Raw genomic sequence first — 19,055 nt, 5'->3', positions numbered from 1 at the left:
AAGGAAAAACGTTAAAATGACAGAACATCATAAGCCAACATGGATTACACTTAACAGTTTATTTTGGAATATCAAGACAATGAAGCATAAGCCAAGCACCAAGAGCGACAGCTAACAAGTGTCTTATCGTACGCATCGCTTTTTCAAATGAACAGGTTTGCACTGGAAAACAACTGCTTATTTATCGTTTTTTTTCTAATTCTCACTTAATGGTAAAGCAGATACAAAGGACAGACGGTGACATGTGGACTTGGTTAGGCCATTTACACGCTCGGACTCCTACCTGACAGAGGAAAAGGAAGAAAGTGACAGAACAAAGGGCAAGAAAAAACAGAAGAAGAAGAAGAAGACAGAGCAGATTCAGAAGGTGCTGCTCATTTGATTTTTCAAATATCGGCCACAACAAAGAGGAAGGCCGCAATGGGAATCTGGCGATGCAGTCGACCATTGGTTCCCATCATTGGTCCAGTGGTTGCCATGGCGCCCACATCCACACAGCAATCAGTGTGCACATACAGCATTAAAGTGACGGAGGATTGCAACCTTTAACCATCGTTACACTAGTACGCTCCTTTGCATAATAGGGAGAAGTAAGAATGAAAATAATGAGTCTTCTTCTGTATGCATAAAGCACTTCACCCAGCTCTTTAAAATAGAATATATATATATGGAAATATGACTAAATTAAATATCTCTGTGTTCTGGCACCTACACCCAGGGATGCCGCTGGTAATGTAACGGCCTCATAGTGCATGTTAACGGTGGTCCATGGTTACACATCCCTGGCTGGAGGCTGGGAGTGTGCACGTGGTGACGGGGGTCGTGCACATAGTGCAGACATCGGAGAGGAAGGAAGCGTGTGCCAACTCCAGCTCCGACAACTTTGATCCTACAGTTTTTAATCTACACGTGGTCGCTCAAACGTGCTACGGTTGTTCCCATGGGGAACGATCGGGAGTCGAGAGGGTCTAAGACCCTCCTCGCAGATGCAGACCGGGGGGCTGCCTGAGAGTAAAGGTGGGCATACACTGACATTTCTGGCCCATTTTGAGCCAATTTTTCACTTGTGCGTCTATTTTTGGGATCGGCCGAGTCGCAGCTAAATCGTGTCGTGCATCATGTAGTATACGTGGTGTAGTAAGCTGCACGATTAATCAATATTAAATCAAAATTTGATTATATATTGAGGGGGAAACATCAGAAAATCAATTTTCCTGTTTAATCGTGTAATCACGGCTAGAGTCTGTCCCTTTGCAAACTGTTGAAGAACAACTTTTAACATGATAGATCCTGCTACAACCTTTACTTTTTTTATTTAAATGTGAGTTTTAGGTGTTTTTTTTTTCTAATGCAAGGTTTTATTTTTAAAAATGCTGAAGAATTCATTTTTGGTTGGACAGGTTGTTATTTTATCAAACCTACAGGGGATTTCTTTGTTCAAGCTTTGCAGTTGCACTTTATTCCCAGTACAGAAATTTGTTTCAGTTTTTCAATAAAAAAAAAAAAAAAATACCAAAATCGAACACTGAGTTTTCAAAGTAAAAAATCAGGATTACATGCAGCCTTATGCTGTAGTATACACGGTGTCGTATACATTGTGTAGTATACATGGCGTAGTATACATTTTGTAGTATGCATGGTGTCGTATGCATGGTGTCGTATACACTGCGTCGTATACACTGCGTCGTATACATGGGGTAGTATACATGGTGTCACAAAAAGTGATTAACACCTCACGACCAGCTCCCGATCTTTTTGCTACGCATTGCGAGTGTCTGTCCACTTTCGGGTTCTTCCTTTTCATACGTTGCATTTCCGGAAACAACACTCCGATGTCTCGTGTATGGACGTACAGTGTGAGCAGTCAGGTGAAGTCAGAGTGTTCCGTATCGTGTGCTGCGAAAATTCCAATTCTTAAATTGAGTCGCACAATTTGAGCTGGAGCGGAGTGCAACAGCTGAAAAAATGGCACAGTGTATGCCCACCTTTAGGTGGGGTGAAGGGGCGGGGATAAAAACGGGCTGGTCATCGGAGTTCACGCCGCATCGTATCACTCCTCACACTCCGTGTCCCGCGGAACGCACGACCTCATTTCAACGTGAGTGAAATATTTCAGGATTACACACGCATACACACACACACACTAACCCACACAGAAAGGGATGAAGATTCTGGGCTGGTAGTTTTTTTCCAGAAAACTCCCAGATTTTACTTCCTGTAATGCTGAAGGACTTCAAGTTCTGGGGGACTTTTTAAACAATTACAACATGATTGAAACTATTCAACATTCAACTGCAAAGCAACTAGCATCGATTAGCTCGTCTTTCTATTTCACTGGAATCCCATTAATCTCTGAAAGTAGAAGCTGAATGAAGAAAGTTATTTTCCTCCTTACAGAGAATGTTCTAACATGTTAGAGTGTGACTGGCTAGTAAAGGTCATACTGTACTAACGTACGGTACTACTCATACTAAGTCTGACGTCTAAATGAGTGTGTAGTGCATTCACGTTAGATAGTGTGAAAAGATAAAGTATGTGAAAAATACTATATGGCAGAGGTGTCAAACTCAATTTAGTTCAGGGGCCAAATACAAAGCAGTTTGATCTCAAGTGGGCCACAGATTTTATGTTGGAAAACAAGTAATTTCAATGTTATTGTTCCCTTTTTTGCTCTTCTTTATATATATATATATATATAATATACAAAACCAACAATATCCTAGCAATAAGTGATGGATATCAGTCCTAACAGCATCTTTACTTTAAATTTCTTAGATTTTGAGACAAACTTCTATTTAATTAAGGGAAACATTATGTAATAACTTGTTTTTTCAACAGTTTAACAATAAAAAGGACTGTCATGATGTGATATAAGCACCTGCAAATATTGTTGAGTTTCATTCACACAATGATTCATGTTTTCTCTATAGGCCAACATGGATGCTCCAAAGGGCTGATTTTGGCCCCTGGGCCATGAGTTTGACACAGGTGCTATATGGGGACATTTTTTAAGTATGCACTACGGGCACACTAGTCATACTCAACCATCCCATGATGCATTGTGAGTGTAACGTAAAATGGTCCTGGGACTGGCTTCAAGATAAAAATCAAACGTCTTTTCAATATAAAAGCATCACTTCTTGTCTTCCATTATTTATTTTTTTAACACTTGTAAATAGGGCTCTTATTTTGAAGTAGTCAGAGTTTTAAGTCACTTCTGGTTACAGTACAGTGAGGATGGGGGCGGGGCTTAACGTAATTAACAGGCCTATTATATCTATGGTTTTCTTGTTTTTATATGTGAATTTATTACCATTGTTGGTATTTTACAGAGTAATCTTGTTAATCTGAAGTTACAGATTATTAGTCAGTCAGTTTTTTCCTATTCTGTTTAGTGTTTGTGTATTTCTAGAAGTCCAAACTGATGAAGGAAATATGGTGGAAATAAAGAAATTGAATTCAGTAAGTGTTTCGTCTTGTGTACATGTATCGTATATATATTATTTGGAACTTCTTTGATTGTTTTCTCTGTTCCTTATATTTTCTTTCCTGACCCTTCCCAAAATAAATAAATTAAATTAATGAATGAAGTTAACAGGAAGTTTAGTCAGTAGCATAATGGAGGGTCTCTGGAAATCTCCAAAATGTCGACATGAAATGTGTTTCTGAGAGTTTAATAGATGAAATGATATTCTACTTGGTCTGCTCAGCCGCTCTGCTGTGTTTTGATTGGACCGTAGCTCACATGTGGGCGGGCATTTGTATGTTACCTCCCCATTTCAGTGACATTTTTACCATTACTCAATATTTTTAGTGACATGTTGACCAAGTTAGATCATTTTCTAAATGTTGCATCGTGATGTAAAAGAAATTAGAACAAAATAAGCTCGTAAAGGAAAGTTTTTAACTATTTCAAAAGAGTGTGTTGCTACACTGTTAAACCTTGTGATTAAACGTTGTTTTTCTAATATTGTACAAATGTTTAAATACAACCAAATATGTGCTAACCTGTCCGTATATCTGCAAAGCTCACGCTCCAACACACACACACACACACACACACAATTAAAGTGCTTTTTCAGTTTGTCAAATCCCTCACAGAGCACAGGGTCACAGCCTCGTTTCTCCTCCGTCGAGCGTGAGAACAGCTGGATGTGGTTGGCAAAAAAAAAAGGTCTTCCATTGATTGGGTAGCAGGGCAGAGCTCAGCGTTCTTCATGGTTCCTAATGTGAGTCTGTGACCTTTGACCTCTGACCTGTGTCTGCAAACAGCACCATCAACACATGATGGTTGCTTTTTGTCCTAAACCAGGGGCCAAATACAAACACCTTTGATCTCAAATGGGCCGCAGAGGTTGGGAATCGAACAATTTCAACAATAATGCTACTTTGCATTTCCATGTATAAATGATATTAAAGTATGTAGTGTATAAGGCGTCAACAACATCAAAGCAATAGGTGAAAGGTAGTGACTATATATAATTTGGGGGAAATTTTGTCAAATAATTTGAGGATCGAGAAGGATTTTGGAAATATTAGGTTTCTTTCAACAATTTCAGAGTAATAATGACTCGTCATGTTATCTAACCCCTGCAAATACTGTAGATTTTCATTAAATTTGTGACAAAGCCAATGAAAATCTATTTGATTAATTGCAAAGATCTTCTTCCAAATAAATCTGTTGAAATGCTATGGTTAAAAAAAAAGTATATTATTTTACATGGATACCAATATTTATGTTTGGGAGTCATTTTAAATCACTTATATGCAATTTCTGCTTAATTTCAACAAATAATTCCCATGAAAAGTTTCTATTTTTTTGAATACTGCCAAAATTTCCAATCTTAAGTTCATGCGGAAGATATTTTACGCCCATTTGCAACTCTGTAACACTGAAATATCCACTACTACATTATTTGGTCATTTACACTGTTTTCTCTGTCATTCTGGCTTTCCCCTGCGGGGCAATTTGGATGTTTTCAAGGGCTGGATTTGGCCCCCGGACCTTGAGTTTGACACGTCCCAAACACTTGTCAAATGAAATCTTTAATGTTTAAATATTAATATTGTGGAAGAAAAACTGAGTTTGATGGAGGTGAATTTACCTCCTACCAAAGGTCATCCTTTAAACTGATATTTCTCTAAATATCTCATTTATAAATGTCTAGAGTTTGTCTTTTTCCTAAGCAGTTACCAGAAAAACGTTAAATAAAATGTTTTTTTGGAAAAAAGGCTCAACGTGGGTTACTGTTAATTGAAATGATCAATTTATCTGACAGAATCTTAAATGTAAACATTTTTTACAATTACATTTTCAATTACCCAATGTTCAATTACAGTGACAAGCATTTTTTTCTAATTACAATTATTTTCATCCCCAGAAAGTCAATTACATTTATGTTCTCAATTACTAAAGTTCAATTCCAATTAATCACAATTATTGAACGTGAAATAACCTAATAAAAGTTAACCCCCATCTTGTGCTAGCTTTCCTCTATCAGCTGTAAGATACACTAAAAACAATCTATTGATTAGCTTATTAGGCTTCCTAATCAATGAAAATATAGGTTTTAATATTTATTATGTGGGCATCTGAGCCTTTTTTGTGTCATTATATCCTTGGATTATTTATTTATTTATGGTAAAATGAGAAAAAGCTTGATATGAAACACATTAATAATTGTTCACTACATATGTGTAGAACTGTACATATAGAATTATAACATTGTTCCCCAGATTAGCATTAAATCATAATTGACAATTTTTATAGAATTTTCATGCCAATTACAATTACAAGGTCAAATACAATCTAATTACGATTACGACAACAGATATTTAAAATTATGCCATAATTGTAATTAATTATCAATAACTAGATAATTATAATTGAGGTTTGGGCTCTATTCATTTAGCCTCAGTCACAGACTCACATGTGCAACGGCATTCCTAAAACGGTTGAATTTTCTTAATGAGATTGAGGCTTTCCTTGGAATCTGAAGGATTAGATGTTCCTGTGATAATGAGTGGGTGAAGTTAAGACATGCCCAACACAGATCCATCCTCCCACAGTTGTGTGTGCACTCGTCTGACTGCCGTCGTAGAATTAATAATAGACCATTTTGTGGATGAATTGGGAGTTTGGGACGCTGACGTGTGCGTGCTGGTTCTTTCTATCACTAGTTGGGACTAATGATGTGTGTGCTTTAGAAACGTATAGTAGCACCAGTAGCACCAGTAAAAGCTGCACCGTGGACCATTGAGCTCACAGCTCATGCACCTTTAAGTTGACTGTATTTAAGCTCCCTCGCTCCTTCTCTAGGCTCCACATTTCTGTTTAAACTAGTGTCAAATATTGGAGATTTTTAGCACCAATCAAAGCCTCTATTATGATCTCAGTAGGCTGCCTCCTCTTCTCTCTTTTAAGCAAACTTACAAGTTCTACTACCAGGGTTGGGGTCAATTATAATTGTAATTGATAATTACACTTATGGCACAAAAAAAACTTTTGCTGTTTTAATTATAAATAAATTGTAATTGACTTCAGATAATTGGCATGGAAATTTTTTAAAAACTCAATTACAATTCATTAAACACAAACCTGTGCAACCATGTTACAATTCTATGGCTTACACGATTATTAAATTAGGTTTCATATCAACTTTTCCCTCTATCTGCACTTCTCTTAAGGATTATTTTACAATTTAAAAATAAATGTAAATCTAGGGGTATACTGAGAGAAATAAAGGCTCCGACGCCCACACCAAAAATATTAATACCAATATTGTCATTGATTATGAAGCCCAACAAGGTAACAATAGATAAAAAACAGATTAGATGATAGATATTTTTAGTGTATTTTATAGCTGATTTAGGACCCGAAAGCTAACACAAGAGGAAGGTTCACTTATTAGGTTTATTCATTTCAGGCTCAGTAATTGTGATGCAATGTAATTGAAATTTAGTAATAGAGAAAGTAACTGTAATTGACTTTGAGGATAAAATAATTGTAATTCAATTGTAACTGGAAAACTCCTGATCACTGTAATAGTAATTGAGCCCAACCCTGGTAGATATCTATTGTGGATCCATCTTAACATTTGAGTCAATAGCACCCAGGGAGAGTCAAACTAAGACTATTCTGGTGGGGTTTTATAAATCAACACATTATGAGATTAATCAGTTATTATTTCACCACTATTAGACCTGCACTGTGGAAGATGCTACCAAAAAGATGCTGAGTTACTGAAAGTATGAACAGAACTGAACACAACATGAGCATTAATGATACACAATGGTAAGTACGACGTCTAACTGCCTGTGGACAAACTCTGAGAATCGTTTCCCTCGTGTTTTAAAAGTCGAGCATGGTTTGTTTGATTTCTAAACCTTTGCTAAGCAGAAGACTTTATTTCTGTGTCCAGCCCTTGAATTTGGTGGACCACCTCATAACTTGTCGCCATCCTTTAGCTTTAGCTAACTCTACCGTGAACAATGGCGTGCTGAACCAAGTACCTGATGAAACCAATACCCTCTCAGCCCACACCAGAGCTTTGACTGTTGACCTCCTGGGTACGTTAACATGAAAGAAAAGCTAAAAGCTCAATGTGTGCTGTACAACACAGAGTGTAGGTGTGCATGCAGGTAGGTACACGGTGAAGGATCAGGTAGACGCGGAGCACAAAGCAGAGGCACGTGCCTTCCCTCCCTGTCCGAAGCACCTGTTCAACACAACTAAATGTGCTTTTCCCAGACAGATTTACACTGAATATAATCATATGCGTTTCCTGTGATGTGAGTAATAACTAAAACAAAGATTAGAATGAACCTTGTATAGCTTGTTACACTAATATTCCTTCCCTCTCTCACGGTTAGCTTCCTGTGGCGTAGCAAACGTGTCCTATTTGACCTTCAGTGGCTGCTCCCGCTCCAGCCAACGGACCCGTACTTTCTGTTTGTAGTGATACTCCTTGAGAAAGTCCTGCAGTGCGGGCGGCAGCGGCAGGGATCCTATACCGTCGTAAGTGGTCCAGCGACAGATGGCGGCTCGTGCCAGGTGCTGCAGGCTAAAGGGGAAGGTCCGGTGCAAGGGTGCGGTGAGCAGCGGCTCAAAGAACATGCAAGCGCTGGGGTCCTTGTAGTGCTCCAGGAGTCCAGTTACAGTGGAAGAGTGGAAAACACACGGGTCGTGAGCGTCGAAGCTGAAGTTGTGGTTCCACTGCTCAATGCGTGCGTGCAGTGAGCGGTTATAGCGGCGGAAGCTGACGGAGAAGAGGTAGTCCTCCTGAGCCGAGTCGCGCAGCAGGAAGGTGCCCTCCGGCCGCCCGTCCAGCAGCGCCTCCGCCTCGTAGCGGTCCATCACGCCCCAGTAACAGGGCAAGGCTGTGATCTGCAGCAGGTCTGGGACCAGGCAGTGGATGTAGTCTATCTGGGTGTGAACCTTCCAGGGCCCGGGCTGCTGCCGGCTGGTGTGGCCGTCCCCCGAGGCATGCCTCTGCTTGGGCCTCCTGGCCTGCAGACATAAGGTGGTAGAGTCCTCCTCAGAATCACAATCCTGAGCTGCTGCAGCAGCAGCAACAATGCCCAGCAGCTCCCCACAAGCCCCCAACGAAGCAGCACCTGCAGCGGTACCAGCGCTGGACCCCCGGGCGTCTCCAGAGGCCTCTCCAATGCCAGGGGCCATCTTTGGTCCCAGTTTGTAGAGAGATGAGCCTGGCACGGACGCCTCCAGGGTGTGGATCTGTGCATTGGGCGGCGGGTCCACACCTTCCTCGATGCTCAGTCTACGGCGCTCACGCAGACGTTCTTCCTCATCCTCGGGGGAAGGGTGGGCCGGGTCGAAAGCATCCAGGAGGGCGGTGGAGGAATGCGGGCTGACTGGTGCGGTGTGCTGCTTGATCAAGTGCCATTTGTTTGCCAGATCTGACCCTGGTGGAAAGGGGCAGGTCTCCAGCATCAGCTCCGTCAGGTGGATCTTACGTTTGGAGGCGATGGGATTCTTGGTAGAGCGGGAGCGTCTGCGGACAGGTAAAGGTAAACACAACCCCACCGTGTCGCTGAGCCGCTGGCGTAGAGAGCGAGCGGTGAGGCTTCGTCCTCCCGACATAGAGTCATTGATCTCCTGGATGGAGCCCACTCCATAGCGTCGGTCCCTGCGGTTCCCACTTCCTCGTAAGCGGGCTGAACGCCTATCGGCCTCCAGAGAGCTCTGGGTCTTTGTGGAACACGAGTGTTTTTTCTTGCCCCCCCACGGAGCATGACGGGAATAAGAGTCTCTTCGAGAAAAGGAAACATTCCCAGTCCCGCTTCGCACTTCCTCAGAATCCTGGTCGATAGTGATCTCGACAAACTGCGGGATGTCCGACACGCAGTTGTGATGGCGCCGGCCCACTGTCACCATTGGCACTGGGAGTAAACTGTGTGACGGGCTGGAGGCTCGTGATGCCTGAGCTTCACCTGAGGGACCTCCTGGTCCCAGGTCCAGCACACAGTGGACGGTATTGGCCTCCGCTCGTCCTTCAATGGGCCCGACTCCAGAGCTGCTGTTGTGAAAGAGCGTCTGACATCTGCTCTTCAAGTTACTCCACATGGTGCCCAGTTTCTTCTTCAGGAGGAGGCCCCGGGACCTGAGGATGACACAAGAACAATGGGTTTTATTAGAAAGCTGAAAAAAACTACACACACCAGGGTGAGGGTCAGTTACATTTTTCAGTTACAATTATCAATTACAATTTAATTACGGACTGGCGCCCTGTCCAGGGTGTACCCCCGCCCAGCGCCCTATCAGAGCCGGAGATTGGCACCGGCAGACCCCCGCGACCCTGATAAACGGGAATAAGCGGGTATGAAAATGGATGGATGGATAGAATTTAATTACAATTACCGTCATTTTCTCCCAATTACAATTAAATTACAATTATTGTTTCCCACTTGAAAGTCAATTACAAATATTTTCTCAATTACTAAAGTTTGATTACAATTTCACTAACTTCTTATTTATATAGTGCTCAAAGGCAAGGCAAATGTATTTGTACAGCGCATTTCATACACAAAGCATCTCAATGTGCTTTACATGATCAAAAAGTGCAACAAAAAACATTTAACAGCTTAAAATCAGCCAGTGTAAAGACTTTGAAACTGGAGTAATGTGTTCTGACCTCTTTGATCTGATTAAAACTAGATGCAGCATGTGAGCAGCAAAAACAGCCCACATGGGACCAAAGTTCTTTACTAATGATCTCATGTAGTATGTATTTTGGTGTAGTGTGTATGCTCATCATTTACAGGTCTGTTGTGATTTTATGTGCTTTTGTGTTTGCATGCTACAGTTTGAGCATCTTTATATTCACATTTTAGTGCATTGATTATAATGTATTATGTAAAAGCCCAAATATGGACAAGAGATGGAATTTACCAATAGCTATTTCACAGTCATGCTACTCTTTGTATTGTCCCTATTTAAATAAATTCTATCATATCCTTACTGTAACACACACACACACCATTCTAACCCATAACACCTGTATGGTTTTCGGTAAGATTCAATCACAGGTAGCATCAAAACTTGATATGAAACATTCAAAAACGCAGTACCCCAGTTTTATACCAATTACAATTACAAAGTCAATGATCCACATTCAATCTATCTACAAAAGCAAAAAAGGTCTGTGTGCGTGCGTGGACGTGGAGCGAATATCTCCCCGGTGCGGTATGAGTTCGACCTGAAACTTAGTCAACGGCTTCCAAATACCCCAAGTGTGTGCTTCCTTTATTTTGGAGTAATTTGGTGTAACAAAACGTTCAAAACGTTATTTTCAAGATTACGGCCCTCTGTAATGAGCGCGGTATTGAGCGCGCTACTTCCGGTTCCGGGTTCATGACGTCACTGTGTCGCAGTTTGTTTGGGTTAAAAAGAAAAAAAAGTCAATTTTAAAAATGTTTTTGTACTGATAAAAGTTATTTAAGTTAATATTTCATGATTATTTAAAATTATCCCTGTGATCCCAAACTTCCTTTAGGTCGCGGGTCACGGAGTCCACTTCCTCAATAGATCATTTGAAACCGTCAGCCACTGGTGAGTCTTTTACCGACAACTTTCCCATTGTTTAAACCACATAACTGTCCGTTTGATTGCTCAATAACGCGCTGTTTCACTGTTTTTTTATTCCATTGAACTCAACCCGTTCAATACTCCATCTGGAAAACTGCAGATTCTCTGTGGTGCCGAACATGGAAGTTAACCTCTGTCCATTCGGTTCGAAGGTAAACAATGATTTTTCTTAATAAAAAAAAAAGACGCCGAATTGTAGATAATACTTTAATTTACTCACTCATGTAGTTTGGAGCTTTGCATTTTGTTTATCGCAGTTTTGTTGTTTTTCTGATTGGCGCTACAATGCCTATGGACTTTGGTTATCAGCGTCTCAAACAATTCAGGGGAACAAACACACACACAGATATACATTTTCAAAATATACTAAATGAGTAAAATAAAACAAAAAAACTAAACAATATTTATACAAAAAGTACACAAAATGACTCCAGAATCACACTACAATGGCAACCAAAAACAATTGTACAAAAAATGCACAAAAAGACAAAAATAAAAAAAGAATTAAAAAAAGAATTGTGATTAATTGTAAATGAACTTTAGTAATTGAGAAGGTAATTGTAATTGACTTTCTGAGGGTAAAAATAATAGCAATTTATTTCTAATTGGAAAAAAGGCTTGCCACTATAATCATAATTGAATATCAGTAATTGAAAACGTAACTGTAACTGAAAAATGAAATTTAACCCAACCCTGACACACAGCAGCAGCCCTGCCTACGTTTACCAATGGGTGGAGGCGACACAAAGAATGCCCTACATTTAAATTCCCCACACATCCAGTAATTAGACATGGTGAGAGAGTAACGGGGCCAAAGTGTCTGCGCTGAAGTAGCTGAACACTAAAAGTTGTGAGTTGCTAGGCAGACATGCAGGGAACAAGGCCACGGCTATAAATGAACGCAGGATCCGCTCACAGCTGATCTGCTGGTATGTGCTGTATTACACAGCCAGTCTAGACCTGACCAGAAACTTTCCCTGCAAAACGCAGCACACACACTTTGCAACGCACATACGACTGGCATTTCAAAGCAAAAGCAAAAATTGTTACAAATTTAACCAGGAACATCCATAATATGTTTACTTTGGTTTGTTTCAATCAAAAAGCATTTTTGTCCTTTAATAATTAAGGGTTTCCTCAATCCAATATTAGCAAGAAAAACCTGCAGACGATTTATGAGGTTTGTTTTCAACGTCTTCCAATTCATTATTTCCATTTATTTTATTCAATTGTTGAATATTCTTCTGTTTAGTGTTAAACTGTGTGTCACCCATTGGTTCAATAAATGGGTCCGTTTTTCTCATTCCTCATGTTGTTCTCAAACCTTTTTCAGCATCCTACACTGCAAAAAATGTCAAAAAAGTGTGATATTTTATCGGATCGATGTCTGCCGATATCCCACAATGCAATGTCGGTATCCTATCATGAGTAAAAAAGTTGTATAGGGACTAGTGGTGGGACTCTTAATTAATCTAATTATAGACTTTGTAATTAATCTTGATTCATCTAAATTAATGGCCTAAGATTATTTAATATGAGAAGCAACATTTTTCAGTTTAAATAAATTTTGGTATAAGTGTCTGTTTCAGGGTTTCTACAGCTTTAGTCAAATTAAATTCAAGGCTAAGACTTTTTTTTTTTACCATTTGAAATTAAATTTAAAACCAACTTCACAGTAAACATACTTGGGGGGAAAAAAATGCATGAATTACATAAGATTAGAGTAATTTTTTCTAGTGTCTAGTGCAGACATAACTAGCGGCCCCCAAAATAATAACTAAAATATTCAAAATCACTCCAAATACACAAGATGACTACAAAGAAATCTACAAAACAACAAAAATACAAAAAATAAAAACCATTAAGTAAATCTTTGTTGGAAAAGATTTATTTTAATTCATTTTGTTAAATTTACATTTTCCGAAGTTGTCCATACATGTTTTTAAACTAATGTACCATTTAATTTGAAATGTGGGACGAATTGCAATAAAACATTTTTAAAAAAAACATACTTTTGTGTTACAATTTAAGCCGTTTTAATGACAATTAAGGCCTTATTTTTAGATTTATGAATTGAATGCCTTTTAAGACTTTTTAGGGATCAGCAGGAACCCAGTGTTAACACAAAGACAGTGCTCAAACGGGACAAAAACGTGCAGGTTTTATCATCTCTAAAGTAAGGTTGCACGGTATACCGATACCAGAAAAGTAGCCACGGCTGAAGGTCTACCTCAAGTGATTTTAGTGCAAACCCTCTCAGCTTCCAAAATTTGTCTGAAAAACATAAAATTAATAACATTAGTTTGAGTCGATTAACCCTCTTTAGCACGTTTAATATGATTTCAGGATGATTAATAGCAGTAAAGTCATCTAAATGGGGAAAGACCATGAAACTAAGTGAAAAATCTAGTGATTCCAAGTAGGAAATATTCACCAGTGATTTGCACACTGACAGGTCCAAAACCACAAAGGTGGTGGGGCTGGGCAATATATCGAGATTTAAGATATATCAAGTTTTCTATTTTGGTAGTATAGAAAATTACAGTATTATATTGATATATATATTCAACTTTTTAAATCTTATTTTGATTTAAAATAGTCATTTTAGGAGTTGTTGCTTTCTCTACCTCTCACAGCATGAAAAGCCTGACCCAGACCTTTCTATAAACAAGCCACACTACAGAACTCACTCACACATGCTGTCCAATATAACAGAAAAAGCCAAAAAGTGACACATATTGTTTGGCATTTTTCATCAGCAAATTTAACCTAGAATGGTTTTATTTGTTTTAGATATATATATATATATATATATATATACCCATTTTGAGAAAAAATATTGCAATATGAGTTTTGGCCCATATCTAGGGCCCTATAATTTCCACGTTAACGGAATTTGATTTCTACCTTTTAATTGTAGCGTACCCATCATTGTCTTAAGTTACATTTTTATTTTTGACATACATTTTTGTTTAATTATGTTTTTTAAATTAGTATTTATTTTGTTTCCTCACAGGAATTAAAAACAACATTTTTAGAAAAAATGTATTAATATTTCTAAAAAATTATTGATTTCATAGAGCCCTACATATCAACCCAGGTAAGAAGGTGTTTAACAAAGACTTGTGAAAATCATTACTCAACTAAACCTCTAGAATTATACATCATCTTGTGATGGAGCTCGTGGTTAAAGTTCACTTAGCTTTACGCTGGAAACAATGCAATTTCTTATTAGACGATTTACTAATAGTCATTAAAACACTTTTCTTAAAATTAAAACTATTTTAATGATCAAGCGATTATTTTGTCATACATTATACATCTATTCTGATAAAACTAAATGATTAATACGATAAAAAAATATCTGATCTGAAGAGTTGGAGTGTCCCGAGACCATTTCCTTTTTTATACGATACCAATATTGCAGCCTTTGTTACTGGCTGATACCAATATCGATTCATTAAGATATCATCATGAATCCTACAGTACATACTTTTATTACTTATTTTGTAGTGTGGAATGTTAGAAAAGGCTTGATCAAGTGATTTTACTTCAACAAAGAACAATAGTCATCAACAGTAGGGATGAGAAAAACTGATCCATTAATTATTAACCAATGGCTCACAGTAGTGATGGGCGATATGGACTAAAAAAATTATCCCAATAATTTCTGCTATTTATCATGATAACGATAAAATCACGATAAATAAAAAACTATAAATAAATAAAACAATTCCTAACTTAATGCGTAAACAGGTTCCTTACAAACACAAATAAATGTTAATACATCAACAATAGACATTAAAAAAGGCTACAATAACTGCTGACTCATAGAGTTGATGAGCATGTGGGTCACTATTAGTGTTATTGCATGTAATTCATGTATTTCCTCACTTGAAATAAAATTCTTTTCTAAAAAAAAAAAAAAAAAAAAGCACATGAAAAGCAAACATTTCCTATAATTAAACCAGATCAAGCTGATGATTTAATCATTCAGTATATTTAGGTGTAATAATCTCAATAGTTACATTAGTCTAATGGGACCAGCTTTGTCTGTGAACACGTGAAATATAATTAAAAAATATTGAATTGTGACATTAATATTATGTTTACATTTATTTCATGTTTAGTTTTTATTCTTCCATACAAGTGTTAAATCTGACCATAAACAAATCGATGGTTCTCTGTGGTTTCATGACATTAAGACGTTTTCTTTTTACTTGGTCTATTCCTTATTTGGAGTGGTTAGCGTTAGCTCAGTCTGTGTGTCGGTGGGTTAGCTTAGCAAAGTTAGCTTTAGTTGAGTTTCCAGTTCATAATCATTGCTACAGGTTCATCTCTGTCCCTGTATTTGTGGAACTGTGGGTGGACATGACGGAGGAACTTGAATTGGTTCACTTTGTTGGATGGTTTTCTGATTTTAACCAAGTAGTAGGGATGTAACGATTCACTCAACTCCCGATACGATTCGATTCACGATACTGGGTTCACGATACGATTCTCTCACAATTTATTTTACAAAATGGAACTGTAGACAAATTTTTTTTTTTTTGGGAAAAAAAACTAGAAAATACTGTATTATTTTCCTTTTATTTCCTTTCATTGTCAAAAGAATTCCTTGATAAACAATTCAAAACAATGCAATTTAACTAAAAATAAATCTTGAATGAAATAAATAAAGGAATAATACAAATGAAAATGAAGCCTATTAATTTAAATTCTGGTTCTATAATAAACAATGCAAAACTGCAAAATAGTTCTTTTTCTTTTAAAAGTGCAACTGAAAATGTATTTTGTGCCTTAACAATTGGACTTTAAAAAAAAAAAAAAACGTGATTACACTGATTTACGTCATATTTGTTTGGACCAGCAGAGGGCGCTGGTAACAGTGGTCAGTTGGCATGCAGCTAATCTAGCAGTGAAGAAGAGATGCTATGCTAGCAGACAGAGCTAATAGAAAAACGTGACTTTTACAGATATTCAAGTAATATTACAGATATTCTTTCGGTGCTTAAGGGGCAATGAATCATTTATTAACATACTTAAGAGTAGAAGGCGGCCAGAAAGAAAGTATTAGCAGACTTCGCCCGCCGTCTACTCAATTTTCAGAAAATCGATATCAACCGTGATACCTATGAATCGATTTTTAACTGCCTTACGATTAATCGTTACATCCCTACCAAGTAGCGGTCAACAACTTATTTTTCTCTGAAGCGGAACGCTGTTCACGACAGCTCCGCAGTGAAGCCTCCACAGTGTGCACCACCGCCACTCCCGCCCCTCACACACACGCAGATGGCGGTGCTCGTCATGGCTACCTGAAGCTGCAGTGCTGCTGTACATCATGGACTGCTACTTGAAGCCAAAATGAACTGGTTCATCAGGTGTTTAAGACAAAACAGGCATAAAAATATGAAATATATGAAAATGTAATGAAAACTTTAGATTTAAGGTTAGGACTGAAGTTCTGATGTGAAAAAAATGGGAAAAAGATATTTATATATGTCAAAGGGTAAGGGTACCATTGTGGTACCTAAGCTCAAAGAGGTTAGGTATTTTCAATGAATCCTCATAGCTCCAAAAGTATTAATGTTTTAAAATCAATGTTCCCATCAATTATTAACCTACTCAAGTTTGTAATAACTTCATACTAAATATTAGGGGTGTCCCGATCCGATATTGAAATCGGAAATTGGTCCGATATCAGCCAGAAGACGAATATCGGATTTTATCAGACTGCATCTAAAATCTCAATTTTTTATTACATTATATTTGTTCAATTGTAGAATACTGTAGATATTATGTTGAAGGTTAAAATATATGTAACCAATTGGTTAATAATAAATGGATCAGTTTTTCTCGTTCCTACTGCTACCGACTATTGTTCTCTGTTTGAGTAACATCACTTGATCAAGTCTTTTCTAACATTCCACATTACAAAACAAGTAATAAAAATATGTATGATTTGTGCTAATATCGCGTCAGATATCGGCCAATACTCAAGGCGGCAATATTGGTATCGTATCGGAAGTGAAAAAGATATCGGGACATCCCTAGTGATGTTTGTTAGATTGATGAAGCTGCAGCTACTGCACAACCTTGGCTTTAAAGAGGGACAGCTGTTCTATGAAACATATGTATCAGCACAGCTGTAGTACACTGTAATACACTGCTATTTTGAAGGATTGATGATTTATTTTGTGAGGATAAACATTTTCACACCAAACAAAATGTACAGTAGCCAGGCAAGGCCTATATTATAAATTAAAAAGGAGCAGTCACAATAATCCATGTCAGTACAACTTATATCTACCACTGAATTGTAGCATACACATTTTAAATTACCTTTGTATTTTTTGACATGCATTTTTGTTTAATTATGGTTTTCTTTTTCCATTACCTATTTTGTTTCTCCAAAGGAGTCGGAAACCAATATTTTCTGGGGAAAAAATATAAAATAATTCTAAAAAAACACAATGAAATTTAAAAAAACACAGATGAAATGAAATTGGTATTAAAAAAGGGGGGAAAGGATTTATAAGCATCTATGTACTGTTTATTTTGTGTATTAAATGTTTGTTAAAATGTTAATATATCTAATGAAGAAAAAACTACAATGTTCAGTGGGGCAAAAGTGTATTTCGTCAGCCACCAATTGTACAAGTTCTCCCACTTAAAAAGATGAGAGGTCTGTAATTTTCATCATAGATATACCTCAACTATAAGAGACAAAATGAGAAAGAAAATCCAGAAAATCACATTGTAGGATTATTAATGAATTAAATGGTAAATCCCTCGGTAAAATAAGTATTTGGTCACCAACACACAAGTAAAATTTGGCTAAACTAAATACTAAACTAAACTAAGTAGCTAAACTAAATACTTTTTTGCCCCACTATATAAATTACTGCAAGGTTGGTGTAATGTTAGTATTAACATTGAAACAAATAACAACCAAAAGTAAAACAAACAACGTACCATGGATTAATAAGAAAATAGCCAACGTATGCAAAAAGAAAAACATATTATATAAAAAATATATAACAGAAAAAACATTAAAAGCAGAAGTACGTTATAAAAAATACAGAAACAAAGTCAATAATTTACTAAGAGAAAAAAAAAGAGAATACTATGAAAAACAATTAAAAGAAAATAAAAACAAAAACAAAAAATTGTGGGAAATTATAAACACCATAACCATGCGCAAAAGCAAAGAAAAAAATGCAGACCATTTTATAATAAACAATGTAAAAGAATACAATAAAAACATAATAGCACAAGAACTCAACAGTTTTTTCATAAATACTGGAAAAAACACGGAGAAAGGGATTAATAAACACCCAACATTTAAATGGAACCATTTTGACAATGAGAAGAAAGACATTGATAAGTACCTTGTACTTGAAGTAACAGAAGCAGAGGTGGACAGAATAATCACAACCTGTACCTCAAAAAAATCCAGAGACGTTAATAATCTAACTATGACTAATAAAAACCATAACAGCTGAAATAACCCCGCCATTAACACATATAAGTAATCTATCATTCAAGAATGGTGTTTTCCCAGAAAAAAATGAAAATTGCAAAAATCAGACCGATTTACAAGGGTGGAAAAAAATGTAATTTCACTAATTATCGACCTATATCAATATTACCACAATTATCAAAAATTCTGGAAAAACTGTTTATGAACAGACACGACAAATTTATAGAAGACAACAATATACTACATGAAGGGCAATATGGATTTAGAAAAGGACGTTCAACAGCAATGGCTATAATTGACATCACGGAGAATATAAGAGAAGCATTAGAAAAAAAACTATTTGTATTCGGAATTTTTCTGGACCTAAAAAAAGCCTTTGACACAATTAATCATGATATTCTAGAAGATAAACTTAAAAATTACGGAATAAAGTACAACGCCTTAAAATGGATTAAAAGCTAT

At 37.2% G+C, this 19,055-nt stretch overlaps 1 protein-coding gene across 3 annotated transcripts in view; it reads right to left on the bottom strand.

Moving 5' to 3' along the window:
• Nucleotides 1–3,235: 3,235 nt before the first annotated feature.
• socs5b (suppressor of cytokine signaling 5b) overlaps nt 3,236–19,055 on the bottom strand; it is a 30,583-nt gene continuing 14,763 nt past the window's right edge. Inside the window, exons 2-3 of one of the 3 annotated variants that reach the window (XM_028469025.1) lie at nt 13,309–13,381; nt 3,236–9,623 (exon numbers count right to left, since the gene is read on the bottom strand). In XM_028469025.1, the coding sequence (XP_028324826.1) occupies nt 7,898–9,586 (1,689 nt within the window). In that variant the 5' untranslated portion in view covers nt 9,587–9,623; nt 13,309–13,381 and the 3' untranslated portion in view covers nt 3,236–7,897. Of the gene's footprint in view, nt 9,624–9,726; nt 9,743–13,308; nt 13,382–19,055 lie in introns of those variants that run through there. The other 2 variants (XM_028469024.1, XM_028469023.1) reach the window with 2 other exon arrangements.

This window comes from Gouania willdenowi, chromosome 15, assembly GCF_900634775.1.
Source record: "Gouania willdenowi chromosome 15, fGouWil2.1, whole genome shotgun sequence".
In the NCBI taxonomy this organism is placed as follows: Eukaryota; Metazoa; Chordata; class Actinopteri; order Blenniiformes; family Gobiesocidae; genus Gouania; species Gouania willdenowi.
This window is presented reverse-complemented; position numbering and strand designations above follow the sequence as displayed.